This window comes from Protobothrops mucrosquamatus, unplaced genomic scaffold, assembly GCF_001527695.2.
Source record: "Protobothrops mucrosquamatus isolate PMUCROS unplaced genomic scaffold, P.Mucros_1.0 scaffold363, whole genome shotgun sequence".
In the NCBI taxonomy this organism is placed as follows: domain Eukaryota; kingdom Metazoa; phylum Chordata; class Lepidosauria; order Squamata; family Viperidae; genus Protobothrops; species Protobothrops mucrosquamatus.
The window spans coordinates 943,894-970,851 of NW_015386697.1; the positions used below are offsets into that span (position 1 = coordinate 943,894).

A 26,958-nucleotide genomic window follows, 5' to 3' on the forward strand; every position below is an offset into this window, starting at 1 on the left:
ATTTATTATTTTCATCCCACCTGGCCATGTTGAAATTTGAAATATTTACCTGAAAATAAATAGCAATCAAAGAGACTCTGTGATAGAGGGGGAAGGGGAGGGCATCAAAAGGGAAGGGGAGATCAAAAATTCAAGATGGCAGTTGCAACCTCAGTGTCACTGAAACCCTGACACTTTTATATATGACACAATAGAAGGGTTGGGGCCTGGAACTCATGGCCAAGGCTGCCATCTTGACATTTTTTACTTTTCCCACAGTAGATGCCTCCACTGTCACAACTGTGGTTCTGATATGTGTGCTTTTTTGCCTCCTCACTGTAACAGAGGCCTTATACTTTCTATTTGCAATAAAGGAAAGTTTATTTATGCAAATGAAAGGTATTTTCCCTCTAACAGGATTGAAAATATACCCCCTTTCTGGATCAGGATTACCAAAGAAGAAGCAAAAAATCAAGTGTCCATCCCAGGTTCTCAATTTGGACTATCTGCTGCTTGCTTATCAAATAAAAATGATTCTTGCCTCTCTTTAAATTGACTGCCACACAATGGGGTGAGCTCCTGTTGTCGCCCCAGCTCCTGCCAACCTAGCAGTTCAAAAGCATGCAAATGCAAGTAGATAAATAGGTACCACTTTGGCGGGAAGATAACAGTGCTCCGTGATGTCTTGCTGGTCCCATGACAGTGGAAATGTCTTCAGACAGGGCTGGCTCAATGGCCTTGAAACAGAGATGAACACTGCCCCAAAGACTAGTGGAGTAAAATCTGCAGGGGCTCCATTATCTTTTTTTATGGGCAAAAGAATCCAATCTACTAGCCAGGTCCATTTTATTGGTTGGGGGACATAGATGGGTATAATCCCTCGCTTGGGTTGGAGACCTGTAGTGTTTTTAATTATTCTTAGACACTGTAGGAAGTCAGCCATATTTGTACAGCTGATAGTCAGAAATCAGAATAAGTACGGTAACTTCTTTTCAGTCTAACATATTTTGGTAGAAAACATAAGGTTTATACTGTTTCTGATTTTAATAATTCTTACTAATTTATATTTTGTATCTGATTTTTTTTAGGAATTAGTGGCTTTCATGGCCATGATCTAGATCTTTGCAGTTGCATTAATAAAATAATCTTAAATGATTTGAAGAAATACAAATAAGATGTTTGATCACTTTATTTCTTGTTCAAAATACATATGAAACAAATAGAATAAAATTATATCAAATTTTCTTGTTTTTGTCTTTTTCAATATAAAATTATCACAAACTGTACATTTTCATGACATACATTTGAGGTGCCCTTACATAGCTTGATATTTCTCTCTACGACAAATAGATTTGTATACTTTTGAGACAGTTGATTGTAAAAATACAGAAACATACATTTTCTTAGAGCTAGTGCAAAAAAAACAAAACAAAAAAAGAAAAAGTTACTATAATAGTAATAACAATCATATACTTTTAGATTTCCACAAATGGCTGGTTAGCACATACAAAAAGCCCAGAACATTTAGGGAGAAAAATGTGCTTTTAAAAACTGTCTGTTAAATATAGCAGCCCGAGATACCAATGTGAACAATGGCTAAGGGCCAAATCACAAACTGGCTTGAAAAAGGCACATACTTAACATGGCAGAAAAAGTACAAAACAAAACCCCATTCAGCTGACATCGAATAGCAAAGACTACACTGTTGTATTCCGTAGGCTACAATGACTTGGCCTTATATTGTTCTATAGACAGGCAGTTAACTTGAATCTGGACTGCTGAGGCACGTTCACACGCAAAACTAGCAGCGTGATTGCTTTACTCCTTAGTTCTGGGATAAGCAAGGACCAATGCATGGAAGAAGTCCTTGAACGGTACAACATTCAGCAAGACTGAACCTTGTCCAATCTATAGGAAAGCTGTCAGGACTCTTCTGTTTCCCATAGCAAGTTTTAAATGGATGGTCTTTCTGTGTATAAATATCAGTGCTGGGAAAATGCCAGTACATTTTTCTTACAAGGTTCCTTATGATCATTGTTGGTAGTACTGGAAGAAAAATAGGAATCAAATGCCTACTGAAGCATTGGAAGGATACTTAACAATTTTCAACAGCATTTATAATTTATTTCAACAGCAGGTCCAAGAACCCTGGTACTTTCCAGAGGTTTTGGACTGTAATTCCCACACAGCTTCTTACAATTGGCCCTTCTGATTTGGGCTGATGGGAAATGCAGTCCAAGAAAGTATCAGGCTACCTTTCTGATGCTCTACACACTGCAGTCATCAGTCTTTACTTTGAAAATTTCTGATTTAATAATGAATTTTATTTTTTAAAAATACTGCACTATTCCCAATTAGTAGAATTCCATTGCTTGATATCATTATTATTTATACAATTTAGTTTTCATACAATGAAACTGTGATATTATTTTACAAACAAAAAATATTTATTCTATATCTCTCCATTTATATGCAAAAGGCTCTGGTGATTAAAGTATCAAAAGTCAGATTCTGTCCACCTCATTCCCATGGGGTAGATTTCCTGAATATAACAGTAAAAATCAAAAATAATGTTTCTTATTCTTAAGAACCTGTAAATCTTTCATTGTCACCTGTACTTATGGCCCTTTTACACTGCATCCATATGAAAGGAATTTATCTAGTATGGAAATGTATAATTCAGATCAGATATGTTCATGCAAAGAAATAAACCCTCCATGTGTATGTAATGTTGGAATAGGTCCATGAATGCATGCATGTACCACTCATACTTGACGAACAGCAAGCATTTTTGTGTTCTGTGGTTTAGAACAAGGAAAAAAAATAGAATGAGACAATTAAAAACAGACAGTGCCTGCATGAAAATTTTATTTTTCTTCCCTGAATTTTATCTACCAATTCAGTAGACCAGACAAGAAAATATGAGGGACAGTAAATATGGTTTTATTTTAGTTGAATGGCCTTGATTGAGAAACTCAGTGCTTCAAGAAAGTGTTATCACCAAAAGAAGATGTCGCTAAGCATGAAACAAGAAAGTTAATTGGCTGTAGATGATAATGGAAAACTGGACTATGCAGTCAAGGCCACTGTATTATATGATGTGATCCATGGCTATTTCTAGTAGCATGGATTTTTGAAGTGGACAAAATATGGCAAGCAATTTAGAAGAAAATAGAATAATTGTTTTGTATGAAATATATATAGTTTTTATATATGTATATTAAATTGATAAATAATTTCATTCTCATCATTATCAAAAGTAAACTATATTTCTTCAACCTTCATACAAATATATAAATATATCATGTGCAAGGGGCAATATAAGTGCTCAGAAATACACATCTTTTGATGCAAACAAGAAATGCATAACTTTTAATGCAAACAAGTTGCCCTACCAAATAACTATACAACTTGTAAGAAATCGCCAAAAGCATTCATAACATAATATATCCAATTTCTCAATCTGGCTGTACTTGAGTGATCTAAGAATATCATTTCCATTTTAGACAATCAAGATGTCTTACAAGTTGTGATGAATACATATTACTTGCACAAGATCAGGTAGAGATCTGATGCAGAAAATTGTGACCAAACCCTCAATACACAAGTCAGAACTATTGCAACAAACATACACGTCAGGAAACTCTAGTTGGCACTTCCCCACAGCAAAATGGTAAACTTGTGCAATTTGAATTGGGTGTTTAATCCTTTTTTCTCCCTCTGTGAGCAGAGTAAGGACTGTAGTTAGTGAAACAGTACATGTTTTGCTTGAAGAAGGTACATGGATCTCATAGCAGATCGTAGAAAAGCTATGCACACAACTGGACCAAAATCACATTTAACAATATAAGCAGCTTCCTAATATTTCATGTACCTTATCCTCTTGACTCATTCTTCTTTAAATATTTCAAAATGGGGAGAAAGCAGGGATAATATTTTTTTCTGACCTACTGTTTCAGTTCAAATTGTCCTGTCTCATTGCATCATTGTGCAAGAGAGAAGCAATAATTAGCATTCTCAAGACCTTCAAGGTGGTTCTATCACACAGTCTTTTTGCCTGTAAAAGCATTTCATCCATCCCCATGAAGGCATTTGCTTGATTGGACCCTTTCAGTGAGTACACAGAAGGTCTTGCTCCACTAATATGAATGGTTAGCATCAATATGGAAGCCAGCATTGGAAGAATAATCTGCTACGAACTGCTAACCAAGCCTCTTTCATTTCAGCAATGCTCACACAAATGTTTTCTCCCCCCCCCCCGCCCCCAAACTCTACTAAATGAACAAGTGCTGCATAGGAACAGATTTTACAAAGTTAAATATAAATATTAACAACACATTATCAGAGACATTCCTTAATTCATGACACATTTTTAGGTATATAAAAGCAGTTTTAACTCTGTGTCTGAGTTCACATAGTGCAGGAAGCTATGGTTTGCTTAACCATGCTTGATTTAATCAGTCAAAATTGGCTGGGTTCACCCAACATGCTAAGCCACAAATCATGGTTTACAAAATGTAATGCCAAGATTCATATAATATATTAAACTAAAACCAGAAAGACACTATTTTGACTTATCATGGTATGAATGCAGCATCTGTGACCTTGCCTTCTCAGAAAAACATTCTTGCAAAGCTTAGAAATGTTGGGCTATAACACACTTTTCAACACAAAAACTCTTAGAAATTTAAAAACTGATAAATGCCCATTGTTTGGCCATACACAATGTGCCCATTTTTGTCTGAAACAAGAAACAATACATTAAGTAATCTATTATATCTAAACATTTTTTAAGGATCTCATTTTAATTTACCACAAGTACAACTAGTACAAATAAGAGAAAGCACACAAGCAAAGAGACTTTAAATTCCAGCATTTCAAAGCAATCTTACAGTTTTTACATATTGGAAATATGTTCCAGATTGTAATCGTTCTGTGCCAATGCAAAATATTAAAATGCTTATTCAAACATCCAAAAATATGTTTTCAAAAGTTAAAAAATGAAGTGTTTTGTATTAGAATTAAATAATCAAGAGGACTTATATTTCTGTGATATATTGGAGCCAAATGTATTTTCACTATGCTTTTGGCCAGTAAAAATCAGAAATTGTTAGGCACAATTGAACATGGAAACATTTTCAATGTCCTCGCCTCCCTATTCTTGAATTATGTCATTGTGACTTTCTGGGCAACTCTTTTATATGGAACAGAAGGGAAAAAAAATCCTCAGTCTTTCTCTTCAAATAGTTGATTGGAAATATTGAAGATATTTGCATATGGAAGGGTATTTAAAGCCAGAACTCCTAGAGTGTGAGTTTATATGCGTGAATGGAGAAGGAATAAGTAAGTAAATAAATAAATAAGTAAGTAAGAAAGTAAGAAAGTAAACAAACAAACAAACAAACAAACAAACAAACAAACAAACAAAGCATCTCTGATTACAGAATAAGCATTCATCCATGTAGCACAGTTTAAATGCATGAGGATATATTGAACCGGAATTTCAAATTTGACCTAGATATAGATTTGATTTATACATTGTATTATTATACCTTGATCTAATTAACAATCTGTAATTGATTAAGTTCATATATGTGATATGAACTTAATCAATTACAGATTGTTAATTAGATCAAGGTATAATAATACAATGTATAAATTGTATAAATTGGACACCCATTGTCCAAAGCCATAAGAGAGGTGGAGGAAATGACTGGTTTGGGTTACTTCTGTTATTTAAATTCAAACTGGGTGGCTTGAAACAGAGTATATCACATAAAAACATGCTCTTTTTCAAGCCACTCAGTTTGAATTTAAACAACAGAAGTAACCCAACACCAGTCATTTCCCCCATCTCTATTGTGGCTTTGGAGAATAAGTGAACTAAGTAACAGTGCTGTGTGTCATTTAATCCTATTTTCCCAATTTATTTATTTAATAAATTTAATTTATTTAATTCCCAATTTATTCCCAATTTAATTCCAGTTAGATTTGGACTACAGTTCTTGAAATTCTTCAGCTGTACATCGTATCACCTATAGAGATGTGTACGAACCAACTGTCAGTGTATATTGCAAACTCAGAGTAAAAGGAGCAGGAAAACCTATGATATTATTCAGCATGGTTTTATATCCTCTTAGGAAGTCTCCCTGCTGATCAATGAACAGCTGATCAATGATTTTTTTTGTGATACCAAGTTCTAGTTTTCCCTTGCTATTTGGTGTGGATTTGGTAATGTGCTAAGACATGAAAAGTTCGTTCTTGATTGCCAGTAAGTTAATGAAAGGTTTTTGCAATATGTTTTTCCATATATGTGATTAAGATCCCATTTGATAAATATACTCTAGTAGTTAATCATAGACTATGATTTTTACCAAAAAGCTGCCATGGTAGGTATGACCAGTCACAAAAACCTATTTATCAGAAGGTGATCTAGCTCTTAGGCTAGTCTCTATCATCCCATTGTGTCCTTTATGAGGTCCAAAGCCACTACTGTTGTTTCAATGATTTATACCCTACTTTTTTGGGGTATATAAAGTGGTATGCAAAGTGCTCTTTCTTCCAATTTTTTTCCTACAACAATTTAGTAAGCAGATTAGGCTGAGAGAATGACTGGCTCAAAGTCACTGAAACATCTATGATTAGACTAGAATCTCCTTGGGTCTGCTTGGCATTAGTTCAACACCATAACTATTATACCAGGGGTAATCAACCTTGGCTCTTTTATGACTCGTGGACTTCAATTCCCAGAATTCCTGAGCCAGCTTAGCTGGCTCAGGAATTCTGGGAGTTGAAGTCCACGAGTCATAAAAGAGCCAAGGTTGACTACCCCTGTATTATACCATAGTTTGGTGGTTTTATGTTGTATTGTTTCACATATGTTTTTAAATTAATTGCTTTAAAAATAGATGGCAGTTCCTGAAAAGTTTGTATGGCCTATTGCTCATGAACTCCATGTCCAAAAAGGAACATGAATGTTTAAATCAGAGTTCGATCATGTCTTTTCATATGCTGGAATTTCCTTCAAGCCTCAGTAGGGCCATATTTAATTAATATTTAGTTTTTCCCTTTTATAAGTACTGAAGATGACATACATAATGCAATTAAATCATCAACAGATTCTTGACTGACTTGGGGCTCCTAAAACCTTGAAGGAATCTTTGAGATAGGAAAAGGCAAGTCTGAACAGAGATTCAGTCTTGACAGCAACTTGATAAATTAAAGATTAAGATTGTTAGAAGCTGAAAAAAGAAGGACTAAACTAAGTCTTTTTCTAAAATTCTGGAAACTCTTTATAGACATTTGGTCAACATTTGGACAGAAATGAGAATGATTTTTGGAATTGTGAATGGAAAAGTGGGTGGAGTTAGTGAAATACAATAAATTGACTGTTAACAGAGGATTATGAAGTTTAATTTACAGTAGCTGTTGGTTTTACCTGTTAGCTATTTTTATATATAGCAGAAATATTAGTGGGATGGATAAGCATTGTTGTAGAAATTCATAAATTGTGTACCTGCTTCGCAAGATGGGCAGGAACTATTATTGTTATCTGTATTCAGCTTGAGGGGACAATTTATGCATATGTCTGTTTTGTTTTGTTTTTCTTTTTCTGCACTATTTTATGTAGTCTTGTTTAGTTTAGCTTTATTTTGTTTTTGTATTTTTCCCTTTTTTGGAGTTTGTATTTTAATATTTTGGGGAAAAAAAGGATATTTATTTGTAACAAGAAGCTGGGGAGTAAGATTTATGAAGAAAGCAGCTTCAGTACCTATTAAAAAAAACCCAAAACCAAAAGAAATAAACCACATTTGCTCCTCGTCCTGAAATTCCTTGTAATATGATATTTATGCCTGTGAATCTGGCAAGAAAAAAACTTCCTGTGAATATCAGGACTTTGATTTTGTCTGGCATTCTAAGGCTTCCTTCCTTTACTTTTTTTGCAATATTAGTGAGTGATTGCGTTTGTCTACTGATTGCGTTTGTCTACTGACTTTGCTTATTTATTTAAATATTCCAAGTAAACCAGTGAACATTTTAAAACTTTAGTATCAACGTACATCAGAAAACCGGCTCCTTTCTATATATCAAGGATTCACCTACCTTGGCCTTTGTGGTATGTAAACATTGTCATAATTGAAATACTTTTTAAAAGGAAGTATCAAATAGATTTAATTTGGGGCATTGTGACATGGATCTCCAAACCTTATAAATGTGCCTGATCCATACATATAGAGAAGACAGAATTCTGTCCGCTAATAAAACACAACTGGAAGTAAAGAATAAGAAACAGGGACATGATACTCTAGAGGCACAGCAGATAAAAACGATGATGATGATGTAGGTCATGAGTTAGACCCAAACCTCCAGTTGTATATGGTTATGGTGCGAATGTTACACCGCTGTTCAATCTAGGGTGTGAGTGGTGGTTTTGGTGATGAACAGGATCCTTGACTGTCAAAGCTGGTTGCTTGGCCTGGCAACTGGAACAGATGATACATTTTAAGAAAATAAGAAATGACCTACTGAATCAAGGTCCACGAAGTCCAGCATCCTGCTTCTCACTTTGGCCAATTTGATGCCTCCAGGAAGCCTACAAGCAGAATACCAAGGCAATAACCCTCACCCACTCATTGCTCCACACCCACGGTACCCTGAATAAACTGGATCTACATACAGGCATCAGGAATTTTAGCCGTCAATAGTTTCAACTCTCTACCTAGATAGTGTATTCAGAAAGCCATTTAATATGTAGAAAGAGATTGTGTACCAGTATTGGTGCAGGTGCAGAAAGGATTTAAAAATAGTTCTGTCCCAGTGCAGTAATTGCTTAGTTTTCTTAAAAAATAAATGAAACATTGGGAGTTATACTCACTGGACTTCTCTAATCAGTTATTTGCTGACTGTTGCTCATGGAAGAGTCTCTATTCTCCTACCTTAATCTTAGATATTTGAAAATTATTTTCTAATCTCTCCTGCAGTTGATTTTCTACTTAGAAGTAGCAGAAGGTGCTGGTATCAGTGTGATTATTTTTTTATTATAGGGGGTCCTCACTCACTGACCACAATTAGAGAGCAAGTCCAACATGGTTGTAAAATGAAAAATGATGAGATTGCATTTAGCTTACAATGGAAGTTAGTCAGTTCCAGCTGCAGTCATTAAATGAATTGCCACAGGTCACATAACTGTGACTTGCAACTTCCCGCTGGTTTCCCCATTAACTTCATTGGAGATCAGCTATGAAGGCTGCAAATTGCAATCACATGACTTTGGGATAGTGAGATAATCATAAATGTGTGCTAGTTACCAAGTAACCAAATTGTGATCTCGAAGCCACTGTGATGGCCAAAACTTCAAGGATCAGTCATAAGAATAAGTGTCCTTGTTCAGAACTGTTGTAATGTTGAATGGTTGCTGAAGAAATGGTCAGTAGGCAAGGACTATCATTCTGTATCTGAAGCTGCTCTGGTGGCCCGTAGGGCAGTTCCCAATCTGAAAAAAGGTCTATGAAGAGAGACCCCATCACCCCAATATCTCTTGGGATATCATGAAAGCACTGGAGGCAGGGAGGAGGCTGAACACAAGAGAGTGTGATACATGGAAAGGCATGATATTCATGCACCTCTCTTGGCACTTTACTGCTAAATAAGTACTAGAACACATTCCAGCTGAGCTTCCCTTTTTTTTAAAAGACATTGCCAAAGCAATTGTTCTTTTATCAGACTGAAGCAGAATTAACGGAGAAAAATTGCAGGAGAATCTATATGGGGAGTAGGGTAAAAACATGGGAATTAGCTACTTCATGGAAATATTTTTATCCTTACCTCTACTAACGGATGCCAGTGAGTTATTGGTTTGCGTGGATATGCCAGCATTTCATTCCAGTGGTCTCTTCCAAGTCCTTCTGCATCCAGTCCAGTCCTACATACTCCGATCACTTCATTGTGCCCTACTCTAGGATTAAAGAGAAGGAAAATTTGTCCACAGAACAGTATATACTTGTGATGGATTTTATTTTTATTTTATTTTTAAATTTTATGCGGCCCATCTCTCTACTGAGTGACTATAAGGAAGTGGCTGGAGGTGGAGGTAAGACAAAAGACAATATAACCAGTGTTGGAAAGGAGACAGAAGAAGAGAATTAGGATAGTTACTCCCTAGAATCTCCCAGGTTATATCCATTAAGTTAAGACTTTAGTCTGGCATGATTCTGGTTAGATTCTGAACTTTGGCTAGATTGTTCTAGTTATTCTTAGGCTGGGGCTGAGAATGCTGATGTAAAACTGCAGATGGAATAACTATCTTTTGTATCAAGAATATGTAGAATTTATGAGTTGCATGAATGAGTTGTGCAAATTAAGAAAAATGCAATTTCCTTGTTTTATATATTTTTTCTCTTCTACAGTGACTGGAGAAGGTCAGATAGATACAGGACATTGCCTCACCTGTTGGCACCTGGAAATGTTATTCATTGAATTCTTTCAAGTTCTGAGATTTCATCAAATCTTTCTAGGCTTTTTAGATGTGAGAATAATAATGCTTCAAAGGATAATACTGCCTTTATAAAGTCTAGAAAGGTACTTTAAAATATACAATAAAAGAGTTGAAGTTGCTGCAGCTTATTTCCTTCCTATTCAATTGCAGTCCTCACATCTCTATGTATCCACTATCACAGTGCATTTTGGGGGTTTGCTGTAGCATCTGTTGTTAGGGACCATTTTAAATATGTCCTTTGACCATTTATCAAATAATCTCTTAACCATGAGAACTAGACTTATTTTGCCTGTTTCTAAGGCAAAGTTGTTTCTAAGGTCCAGAATCTGGAGTTGGCAATCTTTTGAGTTTATGTTGTCTGAAAATGAAACACTAACACTTATTTTCATGGTAGGATATCTAAGTATAAACCATATATGACCAAAACAGTAATTAATGATGTTGGTCAAATAATACATCTTTTTTTTTCTTTTAAAGCTGCCATTTATTGAACTATGTTTGCCTTCCTGTAGTCTGTCTGATCCCTGAGATTACACTAGATGCCATGGTCTGGGTGATCCCACAGACCATTCCTGGTGGAGAACTTGGTGGTAGAAAGCTTGCTGCAGATTGTCACAATTACCAGCCAAATTTATACTAATTTGTACTAATTTTATTGCCATCATATATGCAAATTAGAATCCTCAAATGCTTATCAATCAGCAGGCTTTGAGATTTGAGAAATGTGGAGATATGCAGATAGCACCTGTTGAGAACACTTGAAAATGAATCTTTTTGGACATCATTCATCAGCTGTAAAACATAACTGTACAAATCCAGGAAAAGATACAGATGCTTTAAAGGTAGAAGCAACATGCACATGTGTTCCAAATCATATTATGCCCTCTAAATTTGGATCTTTCACAGTCCAAAATAATCTAACGAAGGGAGATTATGATAAGTAAGGGAGGAATGATAAGTATTTTGATAAAAGACATGGTAGAAGATCAGACAGAGCAGTAAATAGGAGTCCAGGCAATGACCTCTAAGCTGTAGATCCCATGTTAATATACTTGTAACATTATATAAATATATTCAAAAGAGATATTTATTCATTTCTTTGGAAAGAGGAAAATTCAACATTACTACCGGTCATAATCCATGACAGCAATGGAGAGGCTGACTTGATCCACGTTTTCAGGAGGAATGTCAAAAACTATAGCTTCACTGTACACTGGGTTGAGAGTGTTCCTCTTTGTGGTTGTTTTCCTCTTTTTCAGGCGTCGACCATCACACATCAGAGATACCTTGACATAGGGATCTGAGATAACAGGAAGGGAACTGAACAACTAGAAGTGCATGGACATTTTTTCCAGCAGTCAAAAATACAAATAATCAGCCAGTTTCATCTAGGTATCACAGTGGGTGGCTGTAACCTCTTTGATCATGCTTGAATAGCCCTTTCAGAAAATTCAGCATCAGGGTCTTAAAATCCTGATAAGGCTCTGTTTCCCCACCAACTCCACCCAGGTGGGCTAAGTGGAAAGGCACCTGCTCACCTGATGAACCAGTGATATCCATTGCTTTGAGATTTCGGCATTTGATGACTGTGAGGGTCATCCTCCCTGCTGTCGGCAAGTAGCAAAGGGAAAACATGATTTCCCCCAGGTCAATGCTTTCCTGTAAACGTATTCCAGAAAAGTACATTTGTTAAAACACATATACAGGATCTTACTTTTATCTCATTTTTTTTCTCGCTGGAAATCTTCCCTAAACTGATATTATTTGAACTCTGGTATGTAGTACAGAACTGGGAAATCTGTAGCCCTTCCATATAGAGTGACTGGATAGCGTAGCGATTAGACTGCCTTTGACAAGGAAGAGCAGGGTTCAAATTCAGGCTTGTTCCACCCTAAATCAGTTGGGGGTCCTTGAGCAAAGACCCCCTTATGCTTCATCTGCCTACCTCAAATATGAGTGACACCAACTAGAAGAGTCATGCCAGCTCAGATGTTGCCCAGATTAACAAGGTCCATGTCAGACGTTGAAGTTCTAGGATAATCTGATGATAAGTAGGCTACTAGAAGAAACCATGCATGGGGGAGACAAGGAAACTTGGAATGCTACTACAATAGATCTAATGAGAGGAGATCTGGGAGAGTGGCTCTAACCGATCCTAGGAACAGAGCTTTTTGTCCAGAAGAGTGCAGAGCTAAGATATTGTGCAGAACCCACAAACTCTCAGACCTCTGGTAGAGGACCTAAGATTGAGGAAGACATATACCAACTGTTGGGTTATGTGTGTGTGTGTGTGCACGTGTGTGCATATGTGTGTGTGTGTGTGTGCAAGTGTGCATGATTTTTATTTATTATCAATTTTTTTAAAAGAACAAAAACAATGCAAATTTTGAAAGAGAAAGGTATGGAAAATAAAGAAAAGTAATAAGTGGAGAAAAAAATACAAAGAAAGAAATACAGAAGAGAAAGGGAAAAAAAGGAAAAGCAAAGAAAAATTATAACAAAGAATAATTGTATTTATTAGCGACTAATGAACCTTTTGCTGAAAAAATGAATGCATGATTTATGGGATTGTTAATTAGAAAGGGTAGACTATGGAAAGAAGGAAATAATGTAACGTCAGAAAGAGAGGGTAAAATATAAATGAATTTGTAACTGCGGTTAAGCAGATTGGAAGCTTAGGAAATCTATAGCTCTTCCAATACTATTTGCCTCCAATTGTTGTTAGCACTACTGAAGGCCAGTTATTATGGGAATTATATGGCAATATTCAATGGGCTATAGTTTTGTCTGAATGAATTAATTGGGGCATTAATTTTTTAAAAAATCATAATTTAAAAGATAACCTTATTTCAACCTTCCCCTCAATTGTATTAGATTTCTGTCTTTCATAAACTGAGATGATAGTGATAAAAATCTCCATAATTTTTTAAAAAGACACTGCTTTGGTCCGAGAATGTGGACTGTAGTTTCATTTTAGAAATAAGAGACTCCTTGATCCATTCTTATAAACATTTTTACAGAAGCGCCATTAATTTTGATGGGAGTTATTCCCAGTTAAATGCATATATAATTACATCTATACCCTGACATTTGTGCATGAGAGAAACTAATTCTGCTTTTTAATAAAGGGCATCTCAATAGCTTTGGATATAATTCTTTATAAGAAAACATGTTCAAAAGACAGGGTGTCTATGGGGAGAAGGTTAAAAAAAAAGTCAAGATGTCAGCCACAACTGCTCATGCCCTTTTGTATATGTGTAACATATGTGTAACACATGCCAAGGGGAAATCATGCAGATTTATTTAATTCATCCACCTCCCCTTATAGAGATAGCACTAAAAGGATGTAGTTAATATTGGCTATATTTCTACAATGCTAATAATTGTATTCCTCATTTTAACTATTAAATGCATTCATCCATTTTATACCTGGTACAAAAATGCGTTGATCAGTGATGTTTTCACCCCCCAAAAATTATTATTTTTCTTTTTAATGACCCTGTAATCCCTTAATTCAGAGTAGAATTGGGGTGACTGGATGGAGCTGAGTGTTTATTGGCCAGATGCCTTTCCTGATGCCTATGTGGAGTTCACAGCACATATTTTTAATTTGCGACCTAAAAGTGAAACATCTCCTGCTACCTGGGATTGAACTCTCAACCTCTGAGTGAGAGGCAAATGTCTTTACTACTAGGCCACCACACTATTCTTCTTAAAAGATTAAAATATTCCTATGAATAAATATGTGTTCATGGCAGGGTGGCTGGGGACATCAAATGATGTCAAATCATTGTCAATTTCAGGAACGTTTAGTTTGTGTTGCATCAGATTCATGTAAAAGGCAAACAGAAGTGGGAAAGGAAACTTTGAATTTGGCAGTATAACAACTTGACAACTGGGAGACTGCTGAGAGCTGATGAACACATCCAGCAAGGGGCTGTAAGATTTAATTGCCTCTTCATTCCAGCAAGTAGCACAACAACCCATAATGATTTTTGCAAATACACCAGGATACAGGACAAGATGAGTCAGGAAGAGTCTTTGAAAAACATTTGGTTGCTGGAGACTTAACTGGTAGCTACACTGATCATCCATTAATATGTTAGATAGAAGTTCCTGACTCTGATTCTGCTATATATTATTGTGAACAATGCTGGCATAAAATTGGGCTTAATGCTTCGCAATCGTGACAACTTGAAGATGTATGGACTTCATTTTCCAGAATTCCAGAGTCAGTCATGCTGGCTGGGGAATTGGGAGTTGAAATCTATATGTCTTTTAGGTTGCCCAGATTGATAAATATTGACTTAAAGTAAATTAACCATGATGAACATAGACAGATTCATTAGCGGTACATACAGTAGCAATACCCAGAGCTTACTAGGGTTAATTATTCTCAGTTTATGTTATATAATATTAAATTTTATGGATTTTTAGACAAAGGTCAAAAAGAATCCTCAAACTAGTGCTTAGCTCATAAATCATACAAAATTGCATTGATATATTTGTAAATTATAAAAACAATTTTATAATTATAAAATTATAAAAGCAACACCTTTTATGCCTATGAGGAATAAAAGCAATACAAAAGTATGTTTTGCTGTGTATGATTTTTTTGCTTTTAAATATCTTATATAATATATCTAGAACATGGGCTGGATTTAATACAGCTATCAGAGAATCCAGATGGACTGTAGCTCCTTCCTGAGTATGTATTTGATCAGGTTTAATGATGGAGGTCAGAGAAACCATGGTTCAGATGAATTCTACAGAATGTGGCATGAGGTTTAAAAATCTAGAGCAGTGGAAGTTATTAGATCTTTGAAGGACTGAATTTTTCCTGAAATCAGGATGGTTTAGCAGCATCAGCCAAAATGGAATAGCTAAGGGGACTGACCACTGACCTCTGCTGTCTGATCTAAAGCTGTCTGATTTAATGAAAAGAAGGACTAGGGGTGACATGATAGCAGTGTTCCAATATCTCAGTCAAAAAAGCCTTTTCCACTTTGAATGAATTATAAGTATTGGCCCACTCCACACTGGATGAAGGCTTTGCCAGATCTTAGTGTACAGTCCACAGGGACACCTAAAGTTGCTTTTCCAAAAAGCAACTGGACTTTCTTGGTTTTTTTCCTTGAAAACGTTTCACTTCTCATTCAAGAAGCTTCTTCAGTTCAGAACTGAAGAAGCTTCTTGGATGAGAAATGAAATGTTTTCAAGGAAAAAAACCCAAAGAAGTCCAGTTGCCTTTTGGAAAAACAGCTTTGGGACAATCATGACCTGGATAAGATGATTTGGTGATTGAGAATCTCCATAGACTACAGTCCACAGGGACAGTATTCATTCATTATATTATACCAAATCTAAATTCCATTGTCCTTAGCATGATTCATAGGCTGAGTGTATGTTTCCAAAGCTTTAATTAAAGCCTAGCTCACTGCATTCAGGAGCTTCACAGCTGGATTATGGATCTCCCAATGCAAGATCTGCACTCTCTCACTTCACTCTTGTGAAGTAGAAAGCTTGTGATTTAGAATTCTAATAAAAAAAGAAAAGAAAGAAGAAACCTTTGTTCATTAGCACCACATCAGGAAACAGGCACAGTAAGCTGGACAATGTAATTGGCTTTGTGTGCCTCAGAGAGCGGAAAGGGTTCCTTCTAAAGTCAGAATGTTATGCTGCATATATATTAGGAACTCTTACTCATCTTAAAAGTCACTCATTTGAAAGAACCAGTTATAAGCACCAAATCTCTATGGCCATGCCGAGTTTTAAAAGTGAAAATCTTGGTCATTCTGTGTAACAGTGAACTATGATAATATATTTAAAAAGCCATCTCTCTTTAAATGCTAAGTAACTGCATGCTGCTGGAGCTATTTATATCTTGATCATTAAAGGTTACACTTAGTCTAAGCTGAGTCAAGTGTATAATAGACTTTCTTTCCCCCATTGGCTCATTTCTTCTACAACCATTTTTTTCCATCCATGATCAATGCTGGAGAAATTTGATGATAATTAGGTTACACAACTAGCTCAGTAGTTCTTAGGATGGTGTCCTGAAATCTGGATATCTCTAAAACAGGGGTGTCAAACTGCCGGCCCGCAGGCTGGACGCGTCACCAGGAAATTGCACCCACCCCATTGCCAGCAATGGGGAAAAAGCTCCGATACATTGGCCAACATCACGTGACGTCGCGAGTTTGACATGTCTGCTCTAGAACAATGCTTTTCAACCTCAGCAACTTTAAGATGTTTGGACTTCAACTCCCAGAATTCCCAAGCCTCCTTGTATAGTATCATAGGTCTTTGGAATTTAAATCCAATTATTATGCATGTCTTCAGCTCTGTTTTTAGATATGTCTTGGAAAATCTCCTCTCCAAAGCTACCTTTGATTCCACATATGAGCATAACAACTTTGCAATTTCTGAATGTTATAGCATGATCATCTGTGGATGATTTTTTAACTAAATCCAAGGAAGGGACGAATTATTTTCCTCTCTTTCCACATGTAATGGTTTTGACACTAATAAAGGAGAATATTTGTAGCTCAGGGTTGACATGAGGTGTGTTTGGTGTTCTTTGAGCTTGGCTGTTTTCTTGTAGATGTTTCATTACCCAAACTAGGTAACATCACTAGTCTAGGCTTTGACACTGGGTTCCCGTAGGCTTTGATTTTTTTTTTAAAGGAGCAACTTCTTGTTAAATGAAATCTAACCGTGGTCATTGCTAAGACAGTACAGATTGCAAACCTAAACTGTTTCTGTATTTTCTGTTTTCTACAGCCTCAGAAGTAATTTTTCCATAACTCTGTCCATATAAACAAGAATAAGGTTTATCATCAATAATAGATTGACCTAAGAATGAAATCAATAAGATACTAATCCATATTTCCACTTACCTGAACTGGATAAAGACATCATAAAACTCAATTCTGTGACACCCCAGGCTCACCCCAGATTTAATGTAAGCACCATTTACTAACATTAGTAAATTATGGGTTCAATTATGAGTTGATTTGGAATGGGGTTACTTACACTTAATTATAATTCTATCATTAAGTTCATATTTTTGTTAGTATTAGCCATCTTCAACACCTGGTCTAACATAAAGAAAGTGAAAGTAATAAATGGTAAAATAAGGGGACTGAGGTATATTTCAGTAAAATGAAGGCTATAGGAAAATGAAAAGGTTAATTGGATACAGGATTAAAGTCTTTCTATGAGTCTATACCTGAAACTTTATTTTTCTCTCTTTAGAAGAAAGTAAATTTCACATACAGATCTGGAAAAATGGAGCCCAGTGATCTCTGCATTTGGAAGGCTATCAATTAATGTGTTCATAAATGTGTTGAAAGGATGAGGGTTAAAAATCCATTGTTATCATACAGCGTTATATGTGATAGCTACAGAAAGAAAACATATCACCTGGAAGAATTTAAGTAAGAAGATACAAGACTTAGATATTTTGAAATCTCTTAAAACCTTTTTTTTGAGACAAGGTACTTACTGTAGTGGCACAATGGATGTCTTTCCATACTGTAGCCTCTCTAGATAGATCAGAAACTTCAAAAAAGTTATCAAGAATAACTTCCCCAATCATATCATGTCTGGAAAACCTGTCAAAATCATACACGCTGAAATGTAGCTTCCTGTTGCAAAGTTGATCATAGGCCACAGGAAACTGAAAGGTTTCATTAAAGACGGGGTTTAAAGTCTTCCTATGAACCCGTGTCTGAAACTTTTTTTTCCTGTCTGGAAGAAGGTAGATTTTCACATACGGATCTGAGGTTCCTGTAAAGTCTTTAGCTGGTAACTCCAAAGCTTTAATGATGGTGACCAAAAGCAGTTCATTTTCATAATCATATTTGAGGATAAAGTTGAGTTTTCCACAGGTTTTCACATCCTCTTTCTTGCCTTCAGAATCCACAGACTTTTGCTTGTAAAGCTCAGGTTTTATCCGTCCAATGCTGGTTGTTGTCTCCCCTCTTTGTAAAACTGGTTCTGGACCCATGTTAAAATCAATGCTGGACACCTGCATTTGCCTTGGCAAATGTCTTCTGAAAGAGTTGTGCCTGCATTAAACAAACAGAAAGAAATTAGCTTAGATTGTCTTGAAGGGAAAGAAAAATAACTTGGATACTATTAAAAATGAAAGAAGTAAATCAGCACTTCAATATTATTGTTACAGCTCTCATGAGGGAACAGTTATTAACAATGCTAGATAATCCAGGAAGATAAGTCAGTAATTCAGTTCAAGAAGAATAATGATAATTCCGAAAAGGAGAATTAGGTATATCAGAGGAGAGGGAGGGAGAAAAAAAGGCAGAAATGCAGAATAAATAAATTAGAGAGAGGGTAAGAAAACTTACAAGAAAAAGAAATGAGGAAAGAAAAACCCATCTCCCAGTTCCACCCCAGTAGTCATCCTTCAAGTAGTAGTCCTTGACTTACAACCACAACTGAGCCCAAAATTGAGTGACGTTTGCGCCATTTTACAACCTTTCTTGCTACAATTGTTAAGTGAATCACTGTAGTGGTTAAGTTAGCAATAACTAAGCTGATAAGTGAATCTGGCTTTCCCATTGAGTTTGTTTGTCAGAGGTGATCACATGACCACGGACACTGCAACCATCATAAATATGTACCAATGGCCAAGCGTCTGAATTCTGATCACATGACCATGGGGATGCTGCAATGGTCAAGAGTGTGAAAAATGGTCATAAGTCACTTTTTTCAGTGCCATTGTAACTTTGAAGGGTCACTAGTGGATTGTTTTAAGTCAAGGACTACTTACGAGTCAAGGACTCTACGATTTGTAGAAGAGTATGAGCTTGAAAAGTAAACTAGGAAATTAAAATAAATAAAATGAACTAATTAGCCCTTCAATTCTCCCCTTGTTTTCTAGAAGAAGAGTAGCCATTCTGTGTTGTTGCCATGGGTCCAGTGGTGGGATTCAGCTGGTTCGCATCACTTCAGCAGAACTGGTAGCTAATTTTTTGTTGCCCACCACTGCATGGGTCATAAGGATATTGGAAGCTAGGCTGACTCAAAGAAGTTTTTATTTTTCATTTTCCTATTTTATGTGGCCTTTTTATATTGCATGTTTGCCCTTCATCAAAACGGGATAACAACCACTTCTGGAAGACAGAAATAGATGACATCCTCTTCTATTAAACCCGTACTCGATGTCAAAGACAGTTTAATGTTTTTTTTCTGTCTTTCCAAGTATACTTTTCTATATTATGTTGCCGTGGGGGTCCATAGAGCACTTAGGATTGTTGTTAGCTAAATGCTGCATTTCAATGCTACTTCATAAAAGCAGGAGTGCACCATCAACTGAATCAGTGCTTATTCTGCTTTTTGACACAATTACAGCTCATTTCCTCATGAATGCTGTAATAGAGCAATGGTCATAATACCTGCCTTGTAAATAGAAGATGGTTGGTTCAAACATGGGGCAGATTTTTTTTTTTTAATTACCATTTCTCTTCCAACTTCCAACTTTTGCCTCTTGAACAAAAATGCCAGTCTGAAGTAAAGAGGAGCAATGAAGCTTTGGCCTGTTCTGTCTGTCCCGTTTCCTGTCTACATCGCCTTTGAATGCTGAAGCAAAATGTCTTTCTGTGCAGATGCCCAGCAGCATCTTTTTGAAGCACCACATGTGGTTGCTTAATAATGCAAGAAGAGGTGCTTCATAGGGTGCTCCGTACATTCTGAAGCATCTTTCAAAAGATTTGTACAGTTCTGCTCTCTGGTTCTGCTATTTCCTAATCTGAAGAAGCCCCTAGATTTGTCTTCTTTTGGAACCTAATAGAAGCTTGGAAGCCTGGGAAGCTGTTAATAATTAGCAGATGGTTGTAACATATACTATGGACCTTCACAGGTGACCTTCTTACTAAATGAATGCACATGAGTATTTTAATGAAATTCTTTTCTTATTTGGGAAAGAAAATCTTGAAACAAATGCCATTTTATTAAATGGACTGAGATGTGCTAGAAAAATAGACCAAGATGTGCTAGAAAAAAATGTATATGCAGAATTCTTCTGCAGAATTCTTCTGCATAGCTCTATTTAAAACACCTGTACTGAATACATAACATTGTTCCCTTTGGCTTCTATTGTTAGCAACTTCATAGCTTGCTTAGGTTGGATGCTACAGAGAGAGTTATTCCCTGGATGATATAATATCATCATATTCAATGATATTTGTGCTCTAATGACACAGTGGTTTGCGTCAGTTTCTGAATCCCAACATTTCATGGAGACAGCTGATTGATGTGTTAATTACTCAGATGTGTTTTGTTCCCATAGCAACGTGGGAATGCTTTTCTGAACCACAGAAACTATGGGATTTGTACGATTGCCCTACAAAGGTGTCAGGAGCACAGCTAATTAGAAAGTGCACACTTAACAGCTCACATCTGCTATACTGTTCCTCCCACATCTGCCATATCCCTACACTTTGATTTGTTGCTTTGCCTGGATTGATCTTCGTTTTTTGGAGCCTTGAAGGCAAACCAAAAATGGTCCTCCATGTCCTAAAGAATTTAAACACATAAATTCTCAGCAGCATCTTGTCAGATCTGTAGCTCCACTGAAATTGTCCAGTGGGAATTTGTGCCCCAGGAACAATAGCAGCGGAAAGTTGCCAGATGAATTGCTCTTGCAGATTTACTATAGTGGAACCTCAGGTTTTTTTTTAAAATTAAAATAGCATAAACTGGATGTATTTAATTCCTCTCCTTTCATGGAGTGGGATACTTCAAAATATCTGAGGTTCATGTTCCTTTTAGACAAGAACAGCCAATTTCAGAAAACGCAAAGGAATGAGTAAATTTACTGAAACAATTTATGTTTCAGATTGACTCTTGCATGGAGTTATTCTCTTCTGGCATGGCTCCAGTTTTGCTTGAGGGTCTGTGATATCAGCTTTTCCTGCCCAATAATGCCACCTGTGCTCTCACCCTACAGCGGACCTGAATCAAGGCATTGCTATCCTATCTACTTCCATCACTTCCTTCTTTCCTAGATGTCACCTTTAAGACCTCTACTCCACTCTCTCCTTGCCAGGCCACAGCTGCAGGTTCTTTCTAGCATTAGACTCCTGCCTGGTTATGCACAATATTCCAGATCCAGTATCAGAGGGAAATGAAATCAGAACAATAGCAACATAATGCTTTTCCGCTGGCTCAGTTTCATGCATTCAGCTACAAGTCAAACAATTTAATCATGTAACGAGACATGAGTTGATAAACAAGCTACTCAACTTAGATGGTGGTGGTTTCTTTCATTCATTTAGTGGCAGCAGAAACCAACATGCAATGGTGCCTTTGGGCTACAAGATTAGGGGGGGCATTTGGCAGAGGGACCAGGAATAGAAGAATATTCAAATTCAACAGAAATTATTTAGCATGTTTTGAATAAATAACACAGCATATTTTATCAGTTAGATGTAGATTAGATAGGATCCCTTAAGATCATGAAGTAACTCTATAAAGAGAGCAGCACCATTCAGATGATTGTTTCCAGGAATGGAGCACATAACTCCAGAATCTAGAATCATGTAAGAAGGTACAGTATATCAGGTATGGTTTTGATGACTATATGGTAACTTCAAAATAAGTCTATTTGATAGAGACTAGCATTGAAAGAAAGCTAACACTCTCTTGTCCATTCTTCTGAGTTCCTGTAGCATAGAATGTTGGACTAGAATAGACCATCCACTAGCAGACAAATTGGAACTTACATGAACATTTCAGTAAATGATCATGCTGAAAGAAACTTTAATTTAGGGTTTTGAGCTAACCATTGATGGTGGTGATTTATGGAAACACCATCCATATTTAAAATAATCTCAGTTATTCACAAGATAGCCATTCAATGAAGGTTTAAGAGCAGAGACTATGTATTGCTGAAATAACTAGGATATATATCATTACAAAGTTTTTTCTTCAGGCAAATCATACATGGTTTGTAGATTCATAGAATGTGAGTTCTATGCAAATTGCTTGTCCAGTGCCAGAATCTACTATTACTTCCATTCAATATCTGTGCTGAAAATTGCAGTTATCTTGGTTTGGCTGAATGTGCAACTTACTAACCTCAGTTCTGATCTGGAAAATTATCTGAGATCTACGTCCTAACCCAATAGTTAGATTCCAACATTTTAAAAAACAAGACTTATAAGTCTATGAATTTGCTTCACTAGTTTTACTGCAGATACTCAGTCTCACATTTCCTGAACCAATATAACATAATGTTATACTGGGAATGTTGGGAATTTTCTAAGCAGCAACAACAGCAGATGCTTCCAAAGAGCTATAAATTAAAGGGAAATAAACACAAGCATGTGTATTTTGATAGATATAATCACAAAAAGGCTTTTAATAATGAGTGCTGAGAAAGGCACAGAAGAAAATTTGAATACATAATTGTGCACACATTTAAAAAGTATTTAAAATTGAATGGCAAAAATCATTATGATTGGGAAAATGAGACAATGAATGAAAATGTAGTATTTAGTAGACAGATTTATTCATCTCTACTTGCCAATTCCTCTGGATAGGATGCTAAAATGCTGTCTCATGTCCAGTGAATTGTGTTGATCACCCTCGAGAATGTAAGTTCTACCAGGAGATGCTGGGAGCTGAACCTCTTATCTTATGGATACAAACAATATAGTTTATCTTTGTTCAGTTACAAGGTTGGGCATAATAGCTTAGAACCTTCAATTAGAATAGAGCTGGAAGGGATTTTGGAAGTCTTCAAGACCAAGTCCCTATTCAAGTACTATAACATTTCAGACAAGTAGCTGTCCAGTCTCTTCTTAAAAACCTTCAGTGATGAAGCACCCACAACTTCTCAAGGCAAGCTGTTCCACTGGTTAATTCTTTTTATTGTTAGGAAGTTTCTCCTTAATTACAGGTTGCTTTTCTCCTGGATTCCATCACGGCCTAAATAAATTCTTGTGGATTATTCCCTACATAGTAAGAACATTCAATTTATAAGAAAGCATTATTGTAATCTTGAATAAATAGGAAAACCAGCAGCGGTAATGGACAGGTTGCAAGGAATTTACTACATGTCTCCTCTCCTTTAGTCTCTGAAACCCTCATTATGAGCAAGAATCCCCCCAGCTCCAAAACTCATGTTGTTAAGTGCAGCCTTGCCATCTTCTAGTTGAAGAAAAAAAAAAGGAATTTAATCTTATCTAAGTGGCATGTTTTCTGCAATTAAAAGAAAAAGAAAAAATAAAATCAATTATCTTCTTGTGTCCAGATATAAAAGCTGTAGTCCCAGATTCTTTCCTATTACTTGATAAAATGTTACATTATGAAAGAAGCCAGCTTCTCTCCTGATCAATGATAATGAAAGTCTAAAAGCAATCTACAAGAAATGATTGGAAATGAATGCAGCCAATATGAGAATTTGTTTATAGAGTTCAGCAAAATCACAACAAAATGTGATAAAGGCTAATTTTTTAAAATTAAAATTTGAATTACAACTAGGTGAATGTAGAATATTTTTCATTATTTACTTTGGAATCATGAAATAAAATCTGCATTCAAAGTCTTATTCTTAATTTCAGATCTTAGGAAAACTTTGTAAATTTGAGGTGGTCAGACTAACCAGCACCATAAGCTTTTTTCACTCATAAATATATTTGTAGGAATTGGTTTTTTTCCCCTCTTTCCCATCAACAAGAATGCTTTTCATGAGCTTCCAAGTGAAGTGAAATTGCATTCTGGAGATAAACAGACAGTAACACAAAACTGCTTCTTCTCATGTCATTTAATGTTGCCAGGAATCCAAACATAAAGACTCTTTTTATATGCAGGTCTCTTATGAAACAGTAAAAAATAGGAGAATGTAAAATATTTAATTAAGGTTCATTGCATTGCTTCCCCTTCCTATGCAATGAGTACTCAGAATCAAGGTTAGTTTTCCTTTCAGTAGAATCATTTAAACTCTGATAGTTTTATTATTAATGCATAGAAATGGAAAACAGATACTGCACTAGTGGCGAATATCTGTCGCTTGGGTGTAGGATGAGCTCGTGGGTTGGTTTCCGAACATTTTGTTACCAGGCTAGGTAACATCTTCAGCAGTGTTTAGGGGATGTTTGTTTATAAGGGCTTCAGGTGTGGGTGTGTCAAGTGAGGGTCTTGAGATGAGTCATCAGAGAGAGGCTTGATGGATCTTGTGATGGGGAGGTTATTTCAGGTCAGGGTCATTGGAGGGTGTGAATTATCAGTGGGTCAGGGGTGAGTCATCAGTAAGAGGCTTGACATACTTGACACACGCACACCCGAAGCCCTTATAAATAGAAGAGCACTGACACAGACATCCCCTAAACTCCGCTGAAGATGTTACCTAGCCTGGTAACAAAACATTCAGAAACCAACCCACAAGCTCAGAGAATGAACCTTCACCCTCAGATACCGCACTCTTTATTGATAGCAACAAGGAAGAGGATACAGACCAAAAGACTGTTCCAGCATTGATATATATTCACATTCCTAGCACAGAAGCATGGGATTTAGGGAATTCAGAACACTAAGGCTTATATCTACGTAAGAATTCAGTTTCTAACAATGAACTATACAGTGACTCAATGAAAATTTCTTGTAGAGGGAAACAATATAACTCATTAGAGAATATCTGGAGTAAAGTTGACAGCAGATGTACTAGTCATACCATTTCCTGAAATGGAATGATGTGTCACTGCTATTTCTGCTTTCTACAACATCTGCCACTGCCATATCTATTCCCTTTTCTCTGTCCTTCTCAATAAATTTTGGGAACTATATTAGGAGCAGCATGGAGTATCTGCCTTGTTTTGGGCATACAGATTATACTCCAAATGGTTCCAACTGGGGATGGCAGGAGTACTATTTCAACAAGTCTGAAGGAATTTTCCGAAGACCACAGATTATCTATACATCCATGAAATGGATATCAAAGCTTGTGGTAACTATTTCCCAGGGACACATGTACTCGTACCATTTTGGTTTACACTGAAAAGAGGCATTTTTTACACATCTGATATGATCTCATGATCTTGAACACATGCTCACCATTTTGAAGGGAGCACATTAGGAATTTATTTTGAGGTCCTGAATTTCACTGATAGAGAACCAGAGGAATTATGGAATGAACTTAGCTGTTAAGGATGAATGTGAAAAGTGACTGCCAAAATGAAGAAAGAGAAGAAAGCAAATGAATCTCAGAGCAAACCATAGAAAGAAGGGAAAAGAAGACAAAGCCAAGAAACACAAAAATGTCAGAAGGAACTTAACCAAGAGTTTCAGGCAGCTGTTAGAAGAGACAAGAAGCAGTATGACAACCATTGTAGAGAAACTAAAGATGGAAACAGACATAGAAAACCAAGGAAAGTCTTTCAAAAGATCTCTGATTTTAGAAGGAGGTTCCAACCTTGAATTGGTTTGCTAAAGGACACCAATGAACAGAGAGTAATCAATTCGAAGGAGATCAAAGAATATCATAGAAGTATACTGAAACATATAATAGAGATGTCAACATCCAAGATACCTTAGAAGATATTCCTTAGTTACAAGAGCGACTGGAACTAGAAGATGAAATTAAATCAACACTCCGTTCACCGCCAAGTTGGAAGGTAGTGATGAACTACCTACTGAAAATATGGTAAGCAACAGGAAAAAAAAATAAATCAAGATTCTAACCAAAGTTGCCAACAAACCTGGAGAATGACACAAAGACCAAACAAAGGGAAGATATCAATTTACATTCCAGCACAAAAACAAGGAGATTTAACAGGGTGTGCAAATGATCATACATATCCTTAATTTTGCATGGTAGCAAAATAATGGTTAGGATGATCCAATGCAGATTAGAGTCCTAGAGGGAAAAAGAGATGCCAGATATTCAAACTAGGTTTTTTTAAAAAAATATATACATTATTGCTGATGCACACTGGATAGTTGAGAAAGCCAAAGAATACCAAAAAGAAATCAGCATGTGCTTCATCGATTATAGAAAAGTCTCTGATTTTGTCGATGATGTCAAGCAAGGGAAAATGATAAGAAGAATGGGAATCCTATTGTCCTCATGAGAAACTTATATGCAGGTCAGGAAGTTATGGTAGGGCCAGAACTTGGCAAAACAGACTGAAACATCAATAACATGCACTATGTTGGTAACACCAATAGCTGAAAATGCAAAGGATCTTCAAACCCACTACTAAAAGTCAAAGAGCACAATGGAAAAAAATGAGACCAAAATTAAATTATTATTATTATTTATTTATTATTTATTTAACTTATATGCCGCCCTTCTCCCCATGGGACTCAGGGCGGCTCACAGCATGTTAAAACAATATAAAACATTTCCCCTATAAAAGCCAATTAAAAACCAAATATTTATAGCTGTGTCTTATTAAAATCATTAAAATTGTCCCTATTTAAAATTCACCCTAGGTCAGTCCCGCTTGCTGAAAAAGCCA

At 36.2% G+C, this 26,958-nt stretch overlaps 1 protein-coding gene across 1 annotated transcript in view; it reads right to left on the reverse strand.

Moving 5' to 3' along the window:
• Positions 1-8,376: 8,376 nt before the first annotated feature.
• SYT10 (synaptotagmin 10) overlaps positions 8,377-26,958 on the reverse strand; it is a 38,528-nt gene continuing 19,946 nt past the window's right edge. The window contains exons 3-7 of the mRNA XM_015815680.1: positions 17,982-18,546; positions 12,013-12,133; positions 11,603-11,774; positions 9,805-9,934; positions 8,377-8,462 (exon numbers count right to left, since the gene is read on the reverse strand). Coding sequence (XP_015671166.1) covers positions 8,391-8,462; positions 9,805-9,934; positions 11,603-11,774; positions 12,013-12,133; positions 17,982-18,546 — 1,060 coding nt within the window. The 3' untranslated portion in view covers positions 8,377-8,390. The remainder of the gene's footprint in view (positions 8,463-9,804; positions 9,935-11,602; positions 11,775-12,012; positions 12,134-17,981; positions 18,547-26,958) is intronic.